This window comes from Phyllobates terribilis, unplaced genomic scaffold (genome assembly GCF_046119375.1).
Source record: "Phyllobates terribilis strain yellow unplaced genomic scaffold, ASM4611937v1 Scaffold_13__5_contigs__length_258822181, whole genome shotgun sequence".
Lineage (NCBI taxonomy): Eukaryota > Metazoa > Chordata > Amphibia > Anura > Dendrobatidae > Phyllobates > Phyllobates terribilis.
In genome coordinates this window covers 104,442,945-104,459,852 of record NW_027362773.1, presented here as the reverse complement: position 1 = coordinate 104,459,852, position 16,908 = coordinate 104,442,945, and the positions used below count along the sequence as shown (strand labels likewise).

The window sequence follows — 16,908 nt, the reverse complement described above, 5'->3', positions numbered from 1 at the left end:
CTTGAGACATTTTGAAGACAAAGTACATGTATTCCTTTTAATGAGAAATTCTGATAATGCAGTACTTGATTCCAGCTCTGTACCCTGCCAAGATAGTTTTATACCTTTCTATGGTTGTCCCAAATGTTTTATGAGAATCCAGCACCAATCTGGTCCAACTAAATTTAGATTAAATGAAATTTTAATAAATTGTGGAAAAATTGCATGTCGAAATTTATTAACATAAAACAAAAATTGTTAATTTTAAAAATGACTTTGTAAACTATCTGCAACTTTGATTAAAACTGCCGTTTAGAGGATGGGATTCACAATTTCTCATAAGTCTCTAAATCGTGTTTAGCAGAATTAATGTAGAAATAAGCGGTGCTGCATGAGTTAGTCTGTCAGCACAGGATGACTGTACAAACTCAGATCAGGCGTGCGCTGGGCTGAGCAGTTCAGTGCATATTCCCATCTACTTGTTTTGCATCTATCTCTGCCTTCATTTCCTGACAAGTCTTCAGAGGCCAGAGGAGGGCAGAGATGGATGGAAAAGTAGTAGGTGGGGAAGGTACACTGAACTACTTGTCAGTGCTAAGTGTTTGTTCTTGTATTGAAAGGAGACTGTCGGCGCAAAACGACTATTCAAACCATCAATGGGTCCCATAACCTGTTGAGAACATTGTATCCTTGTGCATGCACAATCGGTAGCATTCCCCATCAGCTACTTCAGTTTTTGCACAAATTTTAAATTGGGCATCGTGGACTTTGTGTAGAGTCAAAGTACCCTGTGAAATAAAATGTTACCTCTTCAGAGAGGAAGAGGTCGGGGTCTCTAGTGCCTCTATCCCCATTAGGGGTCGACCCTGTCCTCTTCATATGGCAAGGCTCTTATAGGGTCGAGATTGACCTTTAAGATTATGTCCTTGTACGGGGCACTGTAGACCCCGTTCTTGTCCTCTGTGACGAGGAGATTTGTTTTGGGTCTGTAACAAGCAATCAGATATCGGCATATACGTAGGTGTAAGAGTCTTATCTCCCCTGAGAAGTATAGATCCATACTGTCTGGCCCTTCTCATTCACATCCTCTTGGGAAAGAGTCGAGAGGAGCCTATAAGGTAGAAAAACTGAAATATCTGAGTGACAATGAGAAGACTGAATGCAGTAATACTCACCTGGTATGGTTGCGTGACCACAACCACTAAAAGGCTGAAGGCTGCTGCAGATCCATGGCTAAGATAACTGAAATAGAGTGATAGGGTTAATTCTGCGCTGCCGGTGGTCAGCGATGGAAGAAAACTGTATCCAGGATTGCAGTTTGTCAACGCGTTTCCCAGTTCCAAACTTCATCAGGACACATTGGTTTGTCCTGATGAAGTTTGAACTTCGAAATGCATTGACAAATAAACCGCTTTCCTGGACACCGTTCTTTTTACATTTGACTGTCTGCAGTGCAGAATTAACCTTATCATTCCATTTCAGTTGAGAGGAGCCTATACACCTCAGATGGCTGCTGTGTTCGCTAACCTGAATAGCCTAGTCTCTTGTGCTTTTTATCTTTCTACTGTGGAAAAAAAAAAAAACTTTCCAGACCCAAGTCTCGATCAATTGGTCTTTTCTGGACAATTTCTTTTTTTTTTTTTGTCTTGTATTTTGGCCTAAAAATGTTTTGCAATTGGGTTTAAATAATAAAAAATTAGCGCTGTTTGATACTTAGAGACTTTTTTTCCTGCACATTGCTGGCTGCTGCTGTTAGTGAGCAGTTCTGACAAAGTTTAACTTTTTTTTTTTTCTACACTCCTCTGCTAACTTATGATCACTTACTTGAAAGTAGAAAGTTGGGCTGAATTTTTAATATGGTCCTAAACCAACCGAGGGGCTCAGAAAGATAAGTTACAAACTGTCTGAACAAGCTCACTCACTGACTGTTAACTCATTCTTTAGCCAGTAATGTAAAAGCCAAATAAAATAAAATTATTAATGAAACCAAATTGCAAAGTTTACTTTTATCCCTAAAATTCATCTAGGTAAACAAAAAAAAGTCAAAGGGCAATAAAGTACAAAAGTTATAAGTGCACAAGGCCCATTAATCTAAGTTGTTCTGGAGAGCAAGCCGATTTCCACTAACTGAGTTATGTCAAAAGTTTGAGAGTTTTGTTTTCACCGATGGTTGCCTGGTCTGTTTTTTTTTGACCCTCAGCTTATTTACGATCTTGTCACTTTAAGCAGCTTTGATTAAACTGTTTGATACTATTAAAAGGCAGAGAAATCTATGGACGAGTACAGCACAACGTTAAAAGCACTACAGGCCAAACCTGTACGTAGTTTTGCGGAGTACATGGCCCGAGGGGGGGCGGTGGATTCTCGACAGCGCTCTTTGGATGTTTGTCATGCTCTCCCCTCTCAGCCTGTACTCTAGACTTCACACGATCAGTTTTGCCCGTAGCGTTCCTTTTATGCTACAAGACTAGTAATCCGAGTTCTTACAACTTTAGTTTCTGATGGGTTAAGCCTTATGTTAAGATTTTCATGTAGGCTAGCGTACGAACATTCATCTTTTACATTCGCATAATGTGTACATATTTTCTGAGTTTTGCTAGATTCCTTCGCCATAATGGAAAGGTCTTCACAAACTGCTCATCATTGGGTCACCGCTTACTATGGGTCCCACATGAGGGCAGCTCTTGGGACATTCCCATGTGCTCCATTTACACCTTAGCATAAATAAAAAAAAGTTAGCGAATTTGGGGTCTTTACAGATGGTCTTGTATGTTGACCCCATGACTCAAGGATGTATTGAAGCTCATTTACTGCCGTTACCCAATATCTCGACATCAGTTGAGTCCTGTCCAGATGTTGTGGTAGATTGGTGCCACTCATTTATGGATTCAGTACGTTAACCAGTTTATTAATTTTTTTTTCCCCTAGTCCAATTTCTTGTGTTCAGTAGCTTTTTCTTTTCATGGTCACTTATGTCATTAGTTGGAAAGTTTTCTAGTGCAAAGAATCAATATACAGCTGGTTTGTTATGCCTACTTATAGGGAATCTGTCACAAAGGTTTTTGCCACCCAATCTGAGAACAGCATAATATAGACTCTCTGGCAATGTGTCACTTACTAAGCTGCTTATTACAGTTTTGATAAAATCACTGTTTTATCAGCTGAAGATTATCACAAGAGGATGAATAAACCTGCTGCTAGGTAGTCCAGCCACGCCCCCACCACTGATTGGCAGAGTACACAGAAAACTGCCAATCAGTGCTGTGGGCGGGGTTATACAGAGCTGCTAGAACTGCAACAGATAAAACGGGAATTTTATCAAAACTGTTCCAAGCAGCTCAGTAAGTGATACATTGCCCGGAATAAGGGTCTCTGCCCCTACATCATGCTGCTCTCAGATGGGGTAGTAAAAAAAAAAAAAAAAAAGTGACACATTTCCTTTAACCTACCCTGTTCTTCTCAGCTCCTACTTCACTCACCATTGGTTTTGTTAAAAAAAAAAAAAAAAAAAAAAAAAAAAAAAAAAGCAGGTATTAGGCTATGTGCCCACAATGCAGAAATGAAGCGGAAAATTTCCACTTCATTTCTGCATGTCCTTGCTCGGAAAAACGCGTGCGGAATTTGACACGCGTTTTTCGCGCGTTTTTGACGTGTTTTGGACATGCGGATTTGCCTTGCATTTTTTAATGCATTGAGAAGGCAATTCCGCATACGTCAACGCACGAATAATGAACATGCTGCGGATTTTTCCGCACATCAAAAATGCTGCGGAAAATTCCGCAGCATGGGTATGGAAATTGCAGATTGTCATTGGGGACTATGGGGGACGGATTACCAAGCGTTTTACAAGCGTTTACGCTGCGCAAATTCCGCAGCAAAAACGCTTGAAAAACGCATCGTGGGCACGCAGCCTGAGAGAGCTTAACTCGTCTTAATGGTTAACAGCCTTTGCACTTTTTAAACAGGTTTTAAAACATTGGGCCCAACATAAAAAGGTCTGTGAGCAGGTATGAATTAATGACGCTAATGTTTGTTTTTTTTTTCTCAAAGCAGCCCTCAAATAATTTGCATTTTCGGCTGAATAACCATATTTACAGATTTACCCTGCAGACTTTCTCTCTAGTCAATAGTGACTTTTTTTTTTCTTTTTTTTTGCCCAAACGTTTTTATCCCTTTCCTGATTATCAGTGTCTCATCGTGTGCAGGTGCCATGGGATCATCTGCCTGTAAAATCTCACAATTTGTTGATTACTGTGCTTTCAATATTTAAAAAAATTAAAATAATTTCTTAAGGAAAAGTGATGCAAATGGTAGGACCTAATGAAGTCGTCCAGTTTCCTTAAAGGGGTTGTCCACTACTTGATCTAAATGTTTGGCCCCAATAAAATCAAAAAGCCTATCCTCCCGTTCAGGCGCAGTTCCAGTGGTGTCGGCACTCGCGGTCCTGGAGCTCTGGTGCAGTGTTGTAACACGTGCTGCCCGGGCCCTATCACCGTTATTGTCTCTGCGTAGGTACAGATTGAACATGAAGAGGAAGTCCGGGCTGCTACTGATCTGACGTTCTCTTCATGTTCAATCTGTATGTAGGCGGGGGCACTGACGCTGGCACTAATCGGGCGCCGGGCACTACGTGTCATTCTACCGCACCAGAGCTCCGGGGCCGCGAGTGTTGACACCACTGGAACAGCATCGGCACGGGAGGTGAGTATAGGCTTTTTTATTTTATCGGGACCAAACATTTAGTTCAAGAAGGGGTTGTCCTAGTAGTGGACAATCCCTTTAACTTTTTTTTCTTCCAAATGCTTCAAACCCAGTTTTTGACCTGGATGTCTCCAATGTGCATACTGTGAAAGCAGCGTGCAGAGTTCACCTATAACTTAGAATAGAAGGCAGAGACTCCAGTAATAGCGCCAATAACTGACTGTTTTCCCAGGAAATTAGTAATCAATTATAATGTTTAGCGGATGTGGATACAGCGATTGAAGCCGTTTTTTTATTTTTATTTTTTTTATAATAAACCACATAAAAACTTAAAATGTAAAAATACTTAATTGATTTTAGGTAGTGTTTTCTATCTCTACCATATTTATGGAGTATACCCAATATATCTGCTGTTGACAATGTAGCGTGCCACGGTGGATTGTGGCACCTCTGCAATATTGGAAATGTTTATCTGTGCAATGTTAAAGAATCGTTAAACCTTTGTTCGAATATTTTGTGCTTTGAGGCATTTTTTTTGATCCCTTGTTTTTTTGCTCGCTCCATGCAGGTCGCCATCTCCTGAACCCATTTATAATAGCGAAGGGAAACGTCTTAACACACGAGAGTTCAGGACACGTAAGAAGCTGGAAGAGGAGCGACACAACCTTATTACTGAGATGGTTGGGTTGAACCCAGACTTCAAACCACCGGCTGATTATAAGTACGTTTTTTAGGGTTGGTTAAACTTGCGTTGCGTCAATCAAGCTCTTTGCAGTCAATTAAATGTTCTAATTAGTTTTCATTATCTATTTTTCACTATTTTGCTGCTGCAGAATGTATTTAAGTCCTTTTATCTAGGTCAGGGATTTTGTAAATAGTGCTAGAAATCGGTTAGCGCTCCTGGTTTTCATGGTTTTCTTCCACCTCTCCCATTCTTTCTTAAAGTGAGAGGGGAATGTGCAAAAATGTAGTGTGGGTAGTGAAGAAAGCGTGTAATATCTCAGGGAGGGCAGAGAAAATGGGTGGTTATAGATGAGGCTGAAAGCATACAAAGGTATAAAAGGCAGGATAGAAGCTATGCTAATATGAGCAGATGAATACCGCAGGAATCCCTGGATATACGCAGACTTGACATGCAGGGCTGTGGAGTCGGCAAGCCAAACCTCCGACTCCTCAATTTCCATACCACTGACTCCCTCATACATGGCTCATGTTTGTGATAAATTTACTGTAGCACAGATTAATCTCCGCTAAAAGTCTAGACCCGTAGATCAAGAATAGGACATTTCATAACTTTCCCAAATTCTTATGAAAAAATATTCCCCACAAACTGCATTGAACTACTGTACCCAATGAATTATATATTTTAGGAGTCGGTCCATTTTATACCGACTCCACCAAAATGGGCTCAGACTCCACAGACCTGTAAATGGATCTGGCTATAAAATTAGGAGGCGGTTAAAAATGAAGAATGGTGATTGCAGACTTAGACTTAAATGCAATTTTATTATCTAAAGTTAACCCACTAAAATGTAAAAAAAAATTCTATGTCAAAGGTGTCCCACAGACTTTAGAGGACCTGTCATTTGCTCAAAAATTGAGTGAAATACTTTGTAAAAATCCCTGACCTCTATCGATTTTGATTTTGTCATGGTTTTCTGTTCAGTGTTGTGTTGCACTATTGTAGAGATGCTGAATTCCAGATCAAATGTGATTGTGAAATCTCTGCTTGTAGTCTTAAGGCCCCGTCACACTAAGCGATGCAGCAGCGATCCCGACAACGATACGACCTGTCAGGGATCGTTGCTGCATCGCTAATACATCGCTGGTGAGCTGTCAGGCAGGCTCACCAGCGATGAGGGGAGCAGCGACATCGTGGAAAGAATCGTTCCACGATGTCCTGCTCCCGTTACAAGCCTGCTGCTTAAGCAGGAGCAGGCTGGTAACTATGGTAAATATCGGGTTACTAAGTGCGCGTGTGCCCCTAGTAACCCGCTGTTTACCATGGATACCACTCTGCTACGGTGCGCTGGAGCCTCCGCGCACCGTAGCAGAGTGGTATCTATGGTAAACAGCGGGTTACTAAGTGCGCGCGTGCCCCTAGTAACCCGATATTTATCATGGTTACCAGCCAGAGCGTTGGTCCCGCTGGTCACACACAGCGATGTGTGCTGGCCAGCGGGAGGCCAACGACCAAAAAATGGTCCAGGACACTTTGCAACGATCAGCCACCTCACAGCAGGGGCCTGATCGTTGCAAAGTGTCACACATAGCGACATCGCTGGTGAGGTCGCTGGTGAGTCACCAAAACCGTGACACAGCAGCGATCTCGCTAGCGATATCGCTTAGTGTGACGGGGCCTTAACTGGGGGTTTCTTCAGTCTTCTCTCGGTGCGTGTACTTTCACCCCTCCCTTCCAAACACTGACACTCACAGCTCTGCAGCATCTGAGACTACTGGATCAGCTTCTGTGCTGAGCTGTGATTGGCATCATCTGGGAGGGAGGGTTGAAGGCACACTCCCCCAAAAGGAAACTCTGAAGAAACTCCCAGTTAGTCTGCAAGCAGAGATTTCACATGCTGCGCTCCAGAAGAAACCAATGTGAATGCCTCCAACGGAGTTACGCAACGGAAAAAAGGAACAATCAGGACAGCTGAGATTTATTTTTTCTTTTTACAAGTTATTTAACTCAACCTTTTGAGCAAGTGACACACTCTTTAAGGATTTGCTTTTTCCATGAATCCTCAGGAATGTTGTAAGTGAAGATGGTCACAATACAATGACGTCTGTGTCTTCAGTTTATATGTTTGAGGCTAGTGGACAGCGTACACAAGTGATATCTAATGTCTGAAGGAATTAAATGTCTAAACGGTGTTAAAGGCTTCCTAATATTTAAGGAATAGTATCATTTGCGTCCCTTGCAGCCTATTTTAATGTTTCACCTGCTTATGTTTTCCAGACCACCTGCCACACGTGTAAGTGACAAGGTCATGATCCCACAGGATGAATATCCGGAGATTAACTTTGTTGGGTTACTTATCGGCCCCAGGTAATGTATTGAAATCTGTAGATGATTTGCTTTATTTTATAATTACATTTTTTGGCTTAATTGCCTTTTTTTAAATTTAGGGGTAACACCCTAAAGAACATTGAGAAGGAGTGCAACGCAAAGATAATGATCCGCGGCAAAGGTTCAGTGAAAGAAGGCAAAGTGGGACGCAAAGATGGGCAGATGCTTCCAGGGGAAGATGAGCCACTACATGCTTTGGTAACTGCGAACACCATGGAGAATGTCAAGAAAGCAGTAGATCAGGTAAGTGTTACTCAAATACTGTAGTAATTGGGAACGTTCAACCATTTGTTGGACGTCATTCACACTTAAGAAGGTAATCCCTTTTACTCCAGTCTGGGAAAACTATGGCGCCTCCTTTACATAAAGATAAATTGGGGTGTTGGCATCAGCTCAATTTCTTATTGATTAAGCCCTTGATTAGCTGCAGTGGTCAGGTGACTAGAGGAGTGTCATCGGAGAAACATCCAATGACGTGCTCCTCTAGTTACCTGACCGCTGCAGACAATCACAAGCTCCAGCCGACGTGTCTTTCGACCTGAACAGATGTTGCTACCGGAGTCGGCACAGACTTTCAGAACGGCTTGCATGGTGTCGGAGTGACTATGCCTTAAAGGCAATCTGTAACCCCTTGGGACGTATATAACCTATTAATATGGGCATAAAGGTGATAGAAATGTTAAACTAGTCCTACATGTATGCCTATTAGCATCTTGTTCAAAAATATAATTTTTTCTCCAATCCCCTCCATGACAGCACCCTAGGAGGTTGCCTCCCCTCCTAATTAGGGACAGGAAACACAAGAGGTTAAATAGCCCATCCCCACTGCCATCCTCAGTGTTTTTCCTGTCCCTAAAGGGATGAAGAGGTTGTTTGTGGGGTGCAGTGGCCAGCGAGCAGTATTCCCCTACCTGGAAGCCAGGTTGTAGAGGTTGATCGCTTTGGCCTTCCTCCTCTGTCAGCTCCCGCTCACCGGAGCGGGACCCCGCCACTCGCCCGGGCCGCAAGGTAACGCTGAGTGGTGCGGAGGGCTGTGGCCCTCCCGCAGCTCACCCGCCCCGCTCTTCCTCCTATCCTCCATTGCGCTCTGCACGCATGCAGGAAACGCCGGAAGTTCCGGCATCGGGTGACTTCACTTCTGGTGCGTTCCAGGGTGGAACGCATGAAGTCACCGGCAGGAAATTCAAAAGTAAAAAAGAAAAAAAAAAGGAATTTATCACCGAAGATTGGTGTAATGATGCCAAAGGGAGAAATCTTTCATCCTATTGGATGGAAGAAGCGCTGGATCACGGTCTCTGCCTATAAGAAGGCTCTGATGGGAAGACACCTTAAGGTAGGACAAAATCCATTTGACCATGGAAGGTGTAGGTTCCCAAAGATCTGTATCTGCAGAGCCCAGTGCAGACCCAGCCCCAGTAAGTAAAATTAGGTTTAGAGAGATTTCTACTCTTGCAGCAGGATCCATACTTAGTCGGTCTCTTTCCCTCTCTCTCTCTCTTTTTAGGGGGAAACAAGGATCTTGCATCAAGAGTGGGGGGAAAAAACTACCCGGCGCAAGTTTGCCATATGTAGCAAAAAGCTCTCTTCTGGCCATAAAAACCTCTATGCCAGAGGTGTATGGAAAAAATTGTAAAACAGGAACAACCTTCCATGATGGACGAAGTTAGGGGGATGGTCCGTCAAGAAATTCAGTCATCCCTAGCTTCCTTCTCAAAACCCTTCTCGCAGTCTGGGGGTCCGCCTGCTGCTAAAGAGGAAGTACGACCCTAGAGATTCATCTGACTCGGACGTAGATATATGTATATCAGATGAATGGTTAGAAGGAGAATTAAATGTGCAATATTCAGAAGAAGATACAAGATATTACTTCTCTTCTGAAGATATGGAAGAACTGTTAACAGCCGTAAGGAATGTGATGGGAGTGGGGGAAGAATAGAAGACTCAGTCGGTGCAGGATGAAATGATTGGAGGACTAAAGTCCATGAAAAAATTAGTGTTTCCAATCCATGATTAACATCCAAAGTTTGATAACAGACGAATGGGAGTATCCTGAAAAAAGGCTGAGTATCCCGAGAGAAATTAAAAACCGGTATCCCCTAGATGAAGACATGGCAAAATACTGGACGGAAATCTCAAAAGTGGATATACAAGTGGCGAGAGTAGTGAAAAAGACTACGCTACCTTTTGAGGATTCATCTCGGCTTAGAGATCCGATGGACTTGGAAATCAGCTTAATAAAATCATGGGAAACATTCTCAATGTTGTTAAATACTAACATCGCATCAACTTGTGTGGCAAGGTCTGTTTTTCGCTGGTTAAAACAGCTGGAGGAGTATATTGCCAAAGGTACCCCAGCAGAGAAGCTGCTAGCCGCATTACCTTTGCTGAAAAAATCCACGGGGTTTCTAGCGGATGCTTTGGCAGAATCAGTTAGGATGGCAGCCAGATCACTGGTCTTATCCAATTCGGCGAGAAGGGCACTATGGTTGAAGATGTGGAGCGGGGATAGTACTTCCAAATCTAAGCTTTGTACTATTCCATTTAAAGGAAAATATTTATTCGGTGAAGCTCTGGATGAGCTGCTGGAAAAAGCTTCGGATAAAAAGTCACTACCGGAGCCAAAAGTGTTTAAAAAGAGATCCTTTTGTCCATCACAGGCTCAGAACCTGCAGTACAGAGGGAAAGGAAAATTGGGTCGCTCGAGTTACCTGAAAGTGGAGGTGGGGGGGGACATCTTCCAAAACCAGCGACAGGAAAGACCATGACGCCATGCATGTAGTAAGCCGGATTGCTCACTTTCTCCCACAGTGGCAACAAATATCCTCAGACCAGAGAATTCTACAAACGGTCGAAGTGGGAGCATATATAGTTTTCTTCACATCCTCCTCAGAGACTAGAGATAACCTCTCTATCAGCCCCAAATCTGCAAAAGATCCTATTGGCAGGTCTTCAAGATCTACAAGAATCTGGGGTTGTATCAACAGTACCTCGCGAGGAACAAGGAAGAGGTCATTACTCCTGACTTTTCCTCGTAAAAAAGCCCTCAGGGGCCTACAGAATAATTCTGACTCTAAAACGGTTGAATCATTATGTCTAGTACAGAAGATTCAAGATGGAATCTATAAAAGGTCTTGCAACCATAGACCCGCAAGAGGCATACTGTCACGTGTCTATACACCCATCTTACCGAAAATTTAAGGTTTGCAGTTAAACGGGCAAAATATAAGCCATTTCCAATTCAACGTCTTGCCCTTTGGGATTTTGTCAGCCCCATGGCTTTTCACAAAACTCATGGCGGAGGTGGTAGCATTCATAAGGAATTGGGGTATCTCCATCACCCCCCCCCCACCTAGACGACTTCCTGGTAATGGCCTCCTCGGTTCCTCAATTCAAACAAGATCTGCAGTCTATCCTCCACATCTTGGAATCTTTGGGTTGTCTGGTAAACCGAGGGAAATCGGATCTAATCCCATCCGCCAAGAAAACCTTCCTGGGGCTCCTGTTAGACTCACAAAGGCAAACTGTTTCTACCCAAAGAGAAACAGATACAGTTGAGAGCAAAGGTCTATGCTCTGAAAAACAGAAAGATGGTCTCAACACGGTTTTGCGATGTCAGTCCTAGGATCCATGACCTCCTGTATTCAAGCTGTCCCATGGACTCGGGCCCACACAAGACTTGTACAGAATTATATTCTTATACAAAAAAATAACAATGGAGAACAAGACCCCATAGGTAATAGGGGGCATACCACTAAATATCAAGCAGGAAAAAGGAAGCCATAAGTGTTTCAAACACCCCAAAATATAACATAATTTTGACACCATGTGATGAATAAAAAGATTTCATAACATAACATGGTCAGGTAAGGCAATAGAGGGTAGATAGAGACACAGTCGGTGTCAGATTTAAACCAAACCTACAACACATAAGGTCACATAGCTTATCCAATACAGTTCATTGGTAACAACAAGATGTGCGTTGATAAAATCACAGTAACATTAGTCACATGACCTACCATATATAAAAGGTCAGTAAAAACTACCATAAGTCATCCACAACAACACAATAATGCAAATATCACATGGTTAAGCTAGATATGACATACTTAATGAGAGGTTTGGAGACGACCAACACTTGTCAGGGGAGGCCCCGACGCGTGTTTCCGTACTTCCTCAGGAGGCAGTGGTGGGATGTTTGTGGATACAAGGCCTCTTTTATATATGCGAACCAAGGGAGAAAAAGTGGACACTGACCAATGATGACGCATAGCACCGCCCCCCCCCCCCGCAGTCTCAGACAGCGTCCCGGAAGAGGGGAACTCCCCCATTGACGTCACATGTTCCGGGACGCTGTCTGAGACTGCGCCGATGTCACCAATGTCCTGTTTGGTGTATATACACACATACAGTATGTGTGTGCACTCTACGCTCCGAAGCCTGGAAGAAATCATTAGCAAAGAAATAAAATAAGATTTCTGACCGCTAATATGAGGCATACAGGGAGGACTCACACCCGTGAATTCATTTTTATGCTTATTCTTTTATGTATTTAAATAAAGCATTTTGCAAATCTTAACTTGGGCCTTTTAGTTTTTTGCTTTTAATCTTGGTGCCTATAGTTCATATCTGGCCATAAGGATTTTTTCATATAGGTGTATATATTGATATCAAAAGTTACCTGACAGTCGGTGATCAATAAGTAATTGAGTACAACCTTCACTCTCTGCTTCTTTGCTTGTAAGAGCTAATTTGCCTTTGGTCCCCTTTTCTTCCTAGATCAGAAATATTCTTAAGCAAGGGATTGAAACGCCAGAAGATCAGAATGATCTCCGCAAAATGCAACTGCGAGAGCTTGCTCGGCTCAACGGTACTTTGCGAGAGGATGATAACAGGTTTGTTTGTTTTCTCTTTTGAGCAATTTTTTTGCTTCAGTCTTCTATAATGTTTTTTATATTTCTACTTCTAGGATCCTGCGGCCATGGCAGAATACAGAAACTAGAAGCATCACCAATACCACCCTGTGTACAAAGTGCGGAGGGGCCGGACACATCGCTTCAGACTGCAAATTTACAAGGTGAAACATAACATAATACTGATCACTTTTATCAATCACTTATTAATGTTACAGATCGCACCACCTTTCTCCACCTGTAATATACGTGTATTTCTGTCTAGTGTCCAAGCCCGCCCTGGAGAGCCCCAGTCAGCACAAGATAAGGCAAGAATGGATAAAGAATACCTTTCCCTTATGGCAGAACTCGGAGAAGCCCCAATACCTTCTATAGGGGGTGCAACTGGGCCAACACACAGTCCTATTCAAGGGTCACCAAGACCAACCGGCATGACGGCAAACCAGCCACCTGTGGTACGTAGACACTATGGAAGTTAAGTCAGTCTGTTTAAGACTCTATAAAACTTTATGAATTCATATGATGACTCGTGCTTAACGTTGTTCATGGTAATTGATCGGAGGCTCAACGGTGCTTGCTGGCTTGTTTCTCACAGGAAACTTGTTAGATGCCTGATGTTATAAGGGTCTTTTCCAGTGGCAGATTTTCCTAAAAGAGAACCTATTACACACCTGTTTAAGTGGAGGCAAAAATGTGATGCCCTTATTGGGTTTCATTAGCAAGTAGAATTGCATATGCCAAGTAGGATAGATTCTGCAGTAATATATAGATGTAAAACCAGAACGATAAAGAAACAAGACAGAAGAAGAATCAGTGACTTTGAAATGTGGTGCTGGAGAAAGAAGGATGTTATCAATATGGATGGCAAGAACAACAAACCAATTTTGTAACAAATCAAGCCAACATGTCACTTGAAGCACTTGCCTACTTTGGACATATCATACGAAGAAGGCAATCACTGGAGAAGGACATCATGGTCGGAAGAATAGTAGGAACAAGGCAAAATGGAAGACCAGCAACCTGATGGCTTAATACAATCAAGATAACAGCAGAGAAGACCCTGGTGGACCTATCTAGAATTGCACAAGATCGATCTTCCTACAGAGAGCGTTCATCCATCAAGTCGATATGGCTCGAGATTGAGCTGACAGCTGTTAATCATAATTAGTAGGAAGATGTGTAATGTAAAAAGTCTTGGGGCCTTAGAGATGAGCTTGCGTGGCAAGAACGCCCACCCACTGGGAGACCTACCCCAACCGTTAGCTTTAAGGAACAGTTTAATTTAAATATATATTTAAAGGCTACCTATTAATATCCAGTGTCTTCCTAACATATGCAGCAGATGGGCGAAGGTCTTGGCATGCTAGACCCCCTCCATCCATCATTCAAAGGTCTGGGGGCATTGTAGAGTGTTGCTCATCTGGCAGAACCACAGACCTTGTGCATGAGTGTGCATAGTGGTGTATGGGATCAAGAGCATGAGCTGCAGAATTAAAAAAAAAAAAAAAAAAAAAAAAAAGTTTGTACCAATAGACAGGGATTTAAAAACCTAAAACTCCATTGATTGGCAGAACATGTTAAAAAAGGATTGCATATTAAAATAGCTACTCCTTAAAGGGGTTCTCTAGGCATGGGGTTCGCCTGCAGTTACACTAACAAAGCGCACACTGCGCGCTGTCACGATTCTTTGGGAGTGTGTGACCTAAAGTATGAGATTCATGAGTAGACATGCGCTGCCTTTCTCAATACAAATGTATTGAGCCAGGCTGGACACGTTTAGGAAGAATGTGGAATATTCCCGTATGTAATCGCTGACATTGGAGAATCCTGACAACACGTATTGTGCACTCTGGGAGGAATCACAAGTCTGCAGTCATAATAACTGCAGACTAACCCCTAGCCTGGACATCCCCTTTAAAGCAGGTTCACTGTAGTAGTAGAAATAATGCACCAAAAGTAAATAGAAAATTATATTTTAATTTTTTTTAGAAACTTTTATCAAGCAAGCAATTGAAACATACGAAGATCAGAATTACATTGCCTTTAAAGTTAGTGTCGCCTCGTGTTTTTTTTTCTTGCATTATCAGTATCTTTCCTGGTGAAGGCGGTAAGATGTATATCTTCTTGCAATGCCTTCTGTAGGAATTTTGATGATATCTGACTTATACTGAATTAATGGTTTTGATTTTGGCATTACGTTGTGTTGAACTCTTAGCTCATCTAATCTCTGGATCAGAGCGGAGTGCGGATTTCTGTTAAGACATATCCTATTTAGGTACATATGGTTGTTTTTTAGCAGAACCGACCGCCTTGGCTACAAACTGATCGACCCTTCCCGTCCCTTCATGGTGCCCCTCATTCCTTCCCTCACCCAATGGGTGGTGCAGGAAACGGTCCTCCTCTACAGCACAACCCTGCAGGACCGCACCCCCACTGGATGCAGCCTCACCCAGGAGCGCATCCACCTGGTCCTCATCCTATGGGTAAGGATGTGACTGAGAACATGAAAAAAACAGTTCTAGAAGATAGTCCTACATTAATCTAATAGATTTCTGTTCACCTCCAGGTCTCTTGCACTCTCACCCTATGGGTTTGATGCCGCCTCCACCCCCGCCACCTCCTAGTGGTCCCGCTCCGCCACCACCTCCACCATCTGCACCCTCTTTGCCTCCTTGGCAGCAGCAACAAAATACAGGTGCACCACCCCAACCTGGAGCTCCTCTACCTTGGCAGCAAAGTAAGTAATGGCTGATTTAAGTCAATTTATTAAAAATGTTAACCCATTGGCTTTTACAGGATTTGTTTCCATGCATATTACTGGCTGCAGAATGAAAGAATGAACTGAGCATCCCGTCAGTGAGCTTATTCTAATGGAGAGTCTGTAACTTTTTTTTTAATCAATTTTTTTATTTTAAACACTGAAGTATATGGGGAAAAATACAAATTGGCTCATCTGTCATCCATTAACTGATCCATTTGCAAAAATGATCTTTAGCTCAGTATTCATGCATTTGAAGGGTTTTCTGGTTTTGGGATGTTCTGTTCCCAGGTGCAGATAGTTTAAATAAAAAAATTGCTTTACAAACCCTGCCTGAGCCAAGCACAGCCTACACCACTGCTCCAGTCTGTCTGTTATATAAACAGTGCTGCAGACAATCTGTGAGCTCAGCAGCTAGTGCTGTTTACAGTCAAGAAATCTGCTAAGCTCAGTGATTATCTGCAATTCCCTCGTTTTGGCCGAGACTGTGTTGGGCCTGGAGTTTTTTTTATTACAACAATATGCAAGACTGATCTTTTCGAAAACCAGTGTAAAAAAAAAAAAATCTTAACTTTACAATATCTTGTTCTAGTTGTCCCAATTTTATAAATTTTTATTAAATTCGATCTTTTTTTTTTTGTTTGTTTTAGGTTCTCAAAACAACGCCACTGGCTCAGCTTCCCTTCCTCCCTGGCAGCAGCAACAAGGCGCTGCCTCTGCTTCATCTAACAACGCCATCCAGTCAAATGCCTCCCTTGTGCCTCCTCCTCCCGGCGTCCAACCACCCCTTCCTCCAAGTGCTCCGCCACCTCCACCACCTCCTCCCCCTGGATCCTCTGGCCTTCTCTATGCTCCTCCGCCTCCTCCCCCTCCTCCCATAGATCACTCCAACTATGTGACTATGATGGGGATGGGGGTCCCCGGGATCCCCCCGTTTTCTTTGCCTCCTGCCCCTCCACCACCTCCTCCTCAAAACTAAATGGACTCCCTTATTGATAAGTTGCCGGGCACTTTGCCTCACATATTAGAACTCTGCACAGTGGACAAATGTCTCCTCCGAAAGAAAGCGGCTGAGGGTCGGCATATATAACGTCTCAAATTTACTAACTTGTGTTTGTCAGGTCATCAATTACTTTGTAGTAGATTAAAGGAAACGTCATAGTTTTTCTATGTCACATTAAGATCTTTAAAACAAAAATTCAGATAAATGTTACATTCTGATTTCAGCCGCTCGGAACGGTAAATGTGAAAAGTGCGCAGATTAACAGCACAAATATTGTAAGCTTAGATAGAAATCCCGACTGCTTTTCTAGCTGATCCCACCCTGTGGAAATGTCACTAACCTTCATTTCTCCACTGCCCAAAAGTGTTTTACTGTTATCTTCAGTCCGTTCTCTCTAGACACATTGGTTAATGCTCTAGTGATGACGAAAATCGTCTAGTTGTGTCCGTGGTGTCGGAGCACCTAGCGTCCGGCTGTCCTTTTACCC

General features: G+C 42.8%; 1 protein-coding gene across 3 annotated transcripts in view; it reads left to right on the top strand.

Annotated features, from left to right (window-relative positions):
* LOC141173854 (splicing factor 1-like) overlaps positions 1 to 16,582 on the top strand; it is a 48,603-nt gene extending 32,021 nt beyond the window's left edge. For 2 of the 3 annotated variants that reach the window (XM_073658352.1, XM_073658354.1), the window contains 9 exons: positions 5,249 to 5,401; positions 7,640 to 7,729; positions 7,810 to 7,993; positions 12,527 to 12,642; positions 12,717 to 12,824; positions 12,926 to 13,115; positions 14,957 to 15,143; positions 15,227 to 15,397; positions 16,069 to 16,582. In XM_073658352.1, the coding sequence (XP_073514453.1) occupies positions 5,249 to 5,401; positions 7,640 to 7,729; positions 7,810 to 7,993; positions 12,527 to 12,642; positions 12,717 to 12,824; positions 12,926 to 13,115; positions 14,957 to 15,143; positions 15,227 to 15,397; positions 16,069 to 16,397 (1,528 nt within the window). In that variant the 3' untranslated portion in view covers positions 16,398 to 16,582. The remainder of the gene's footprint in view (positions 1 to 5,248; positions 5,402 to 7,639; positions 7,730 to 7,809; positions 7,994 to 12,526; positions 12,643 to 12,716; positions 12,825 to 12,925; positions 13,116 to 14,956; positions 15,144 to 15,226; positions 15,398 to 16,068) is intronic. The other variant, XM_073658353.1, reaches the window with a different exon arrangement.
* The last annotated feature ends 326 nt before the right edge of the window (positions 16,583 to 16,908 follow it).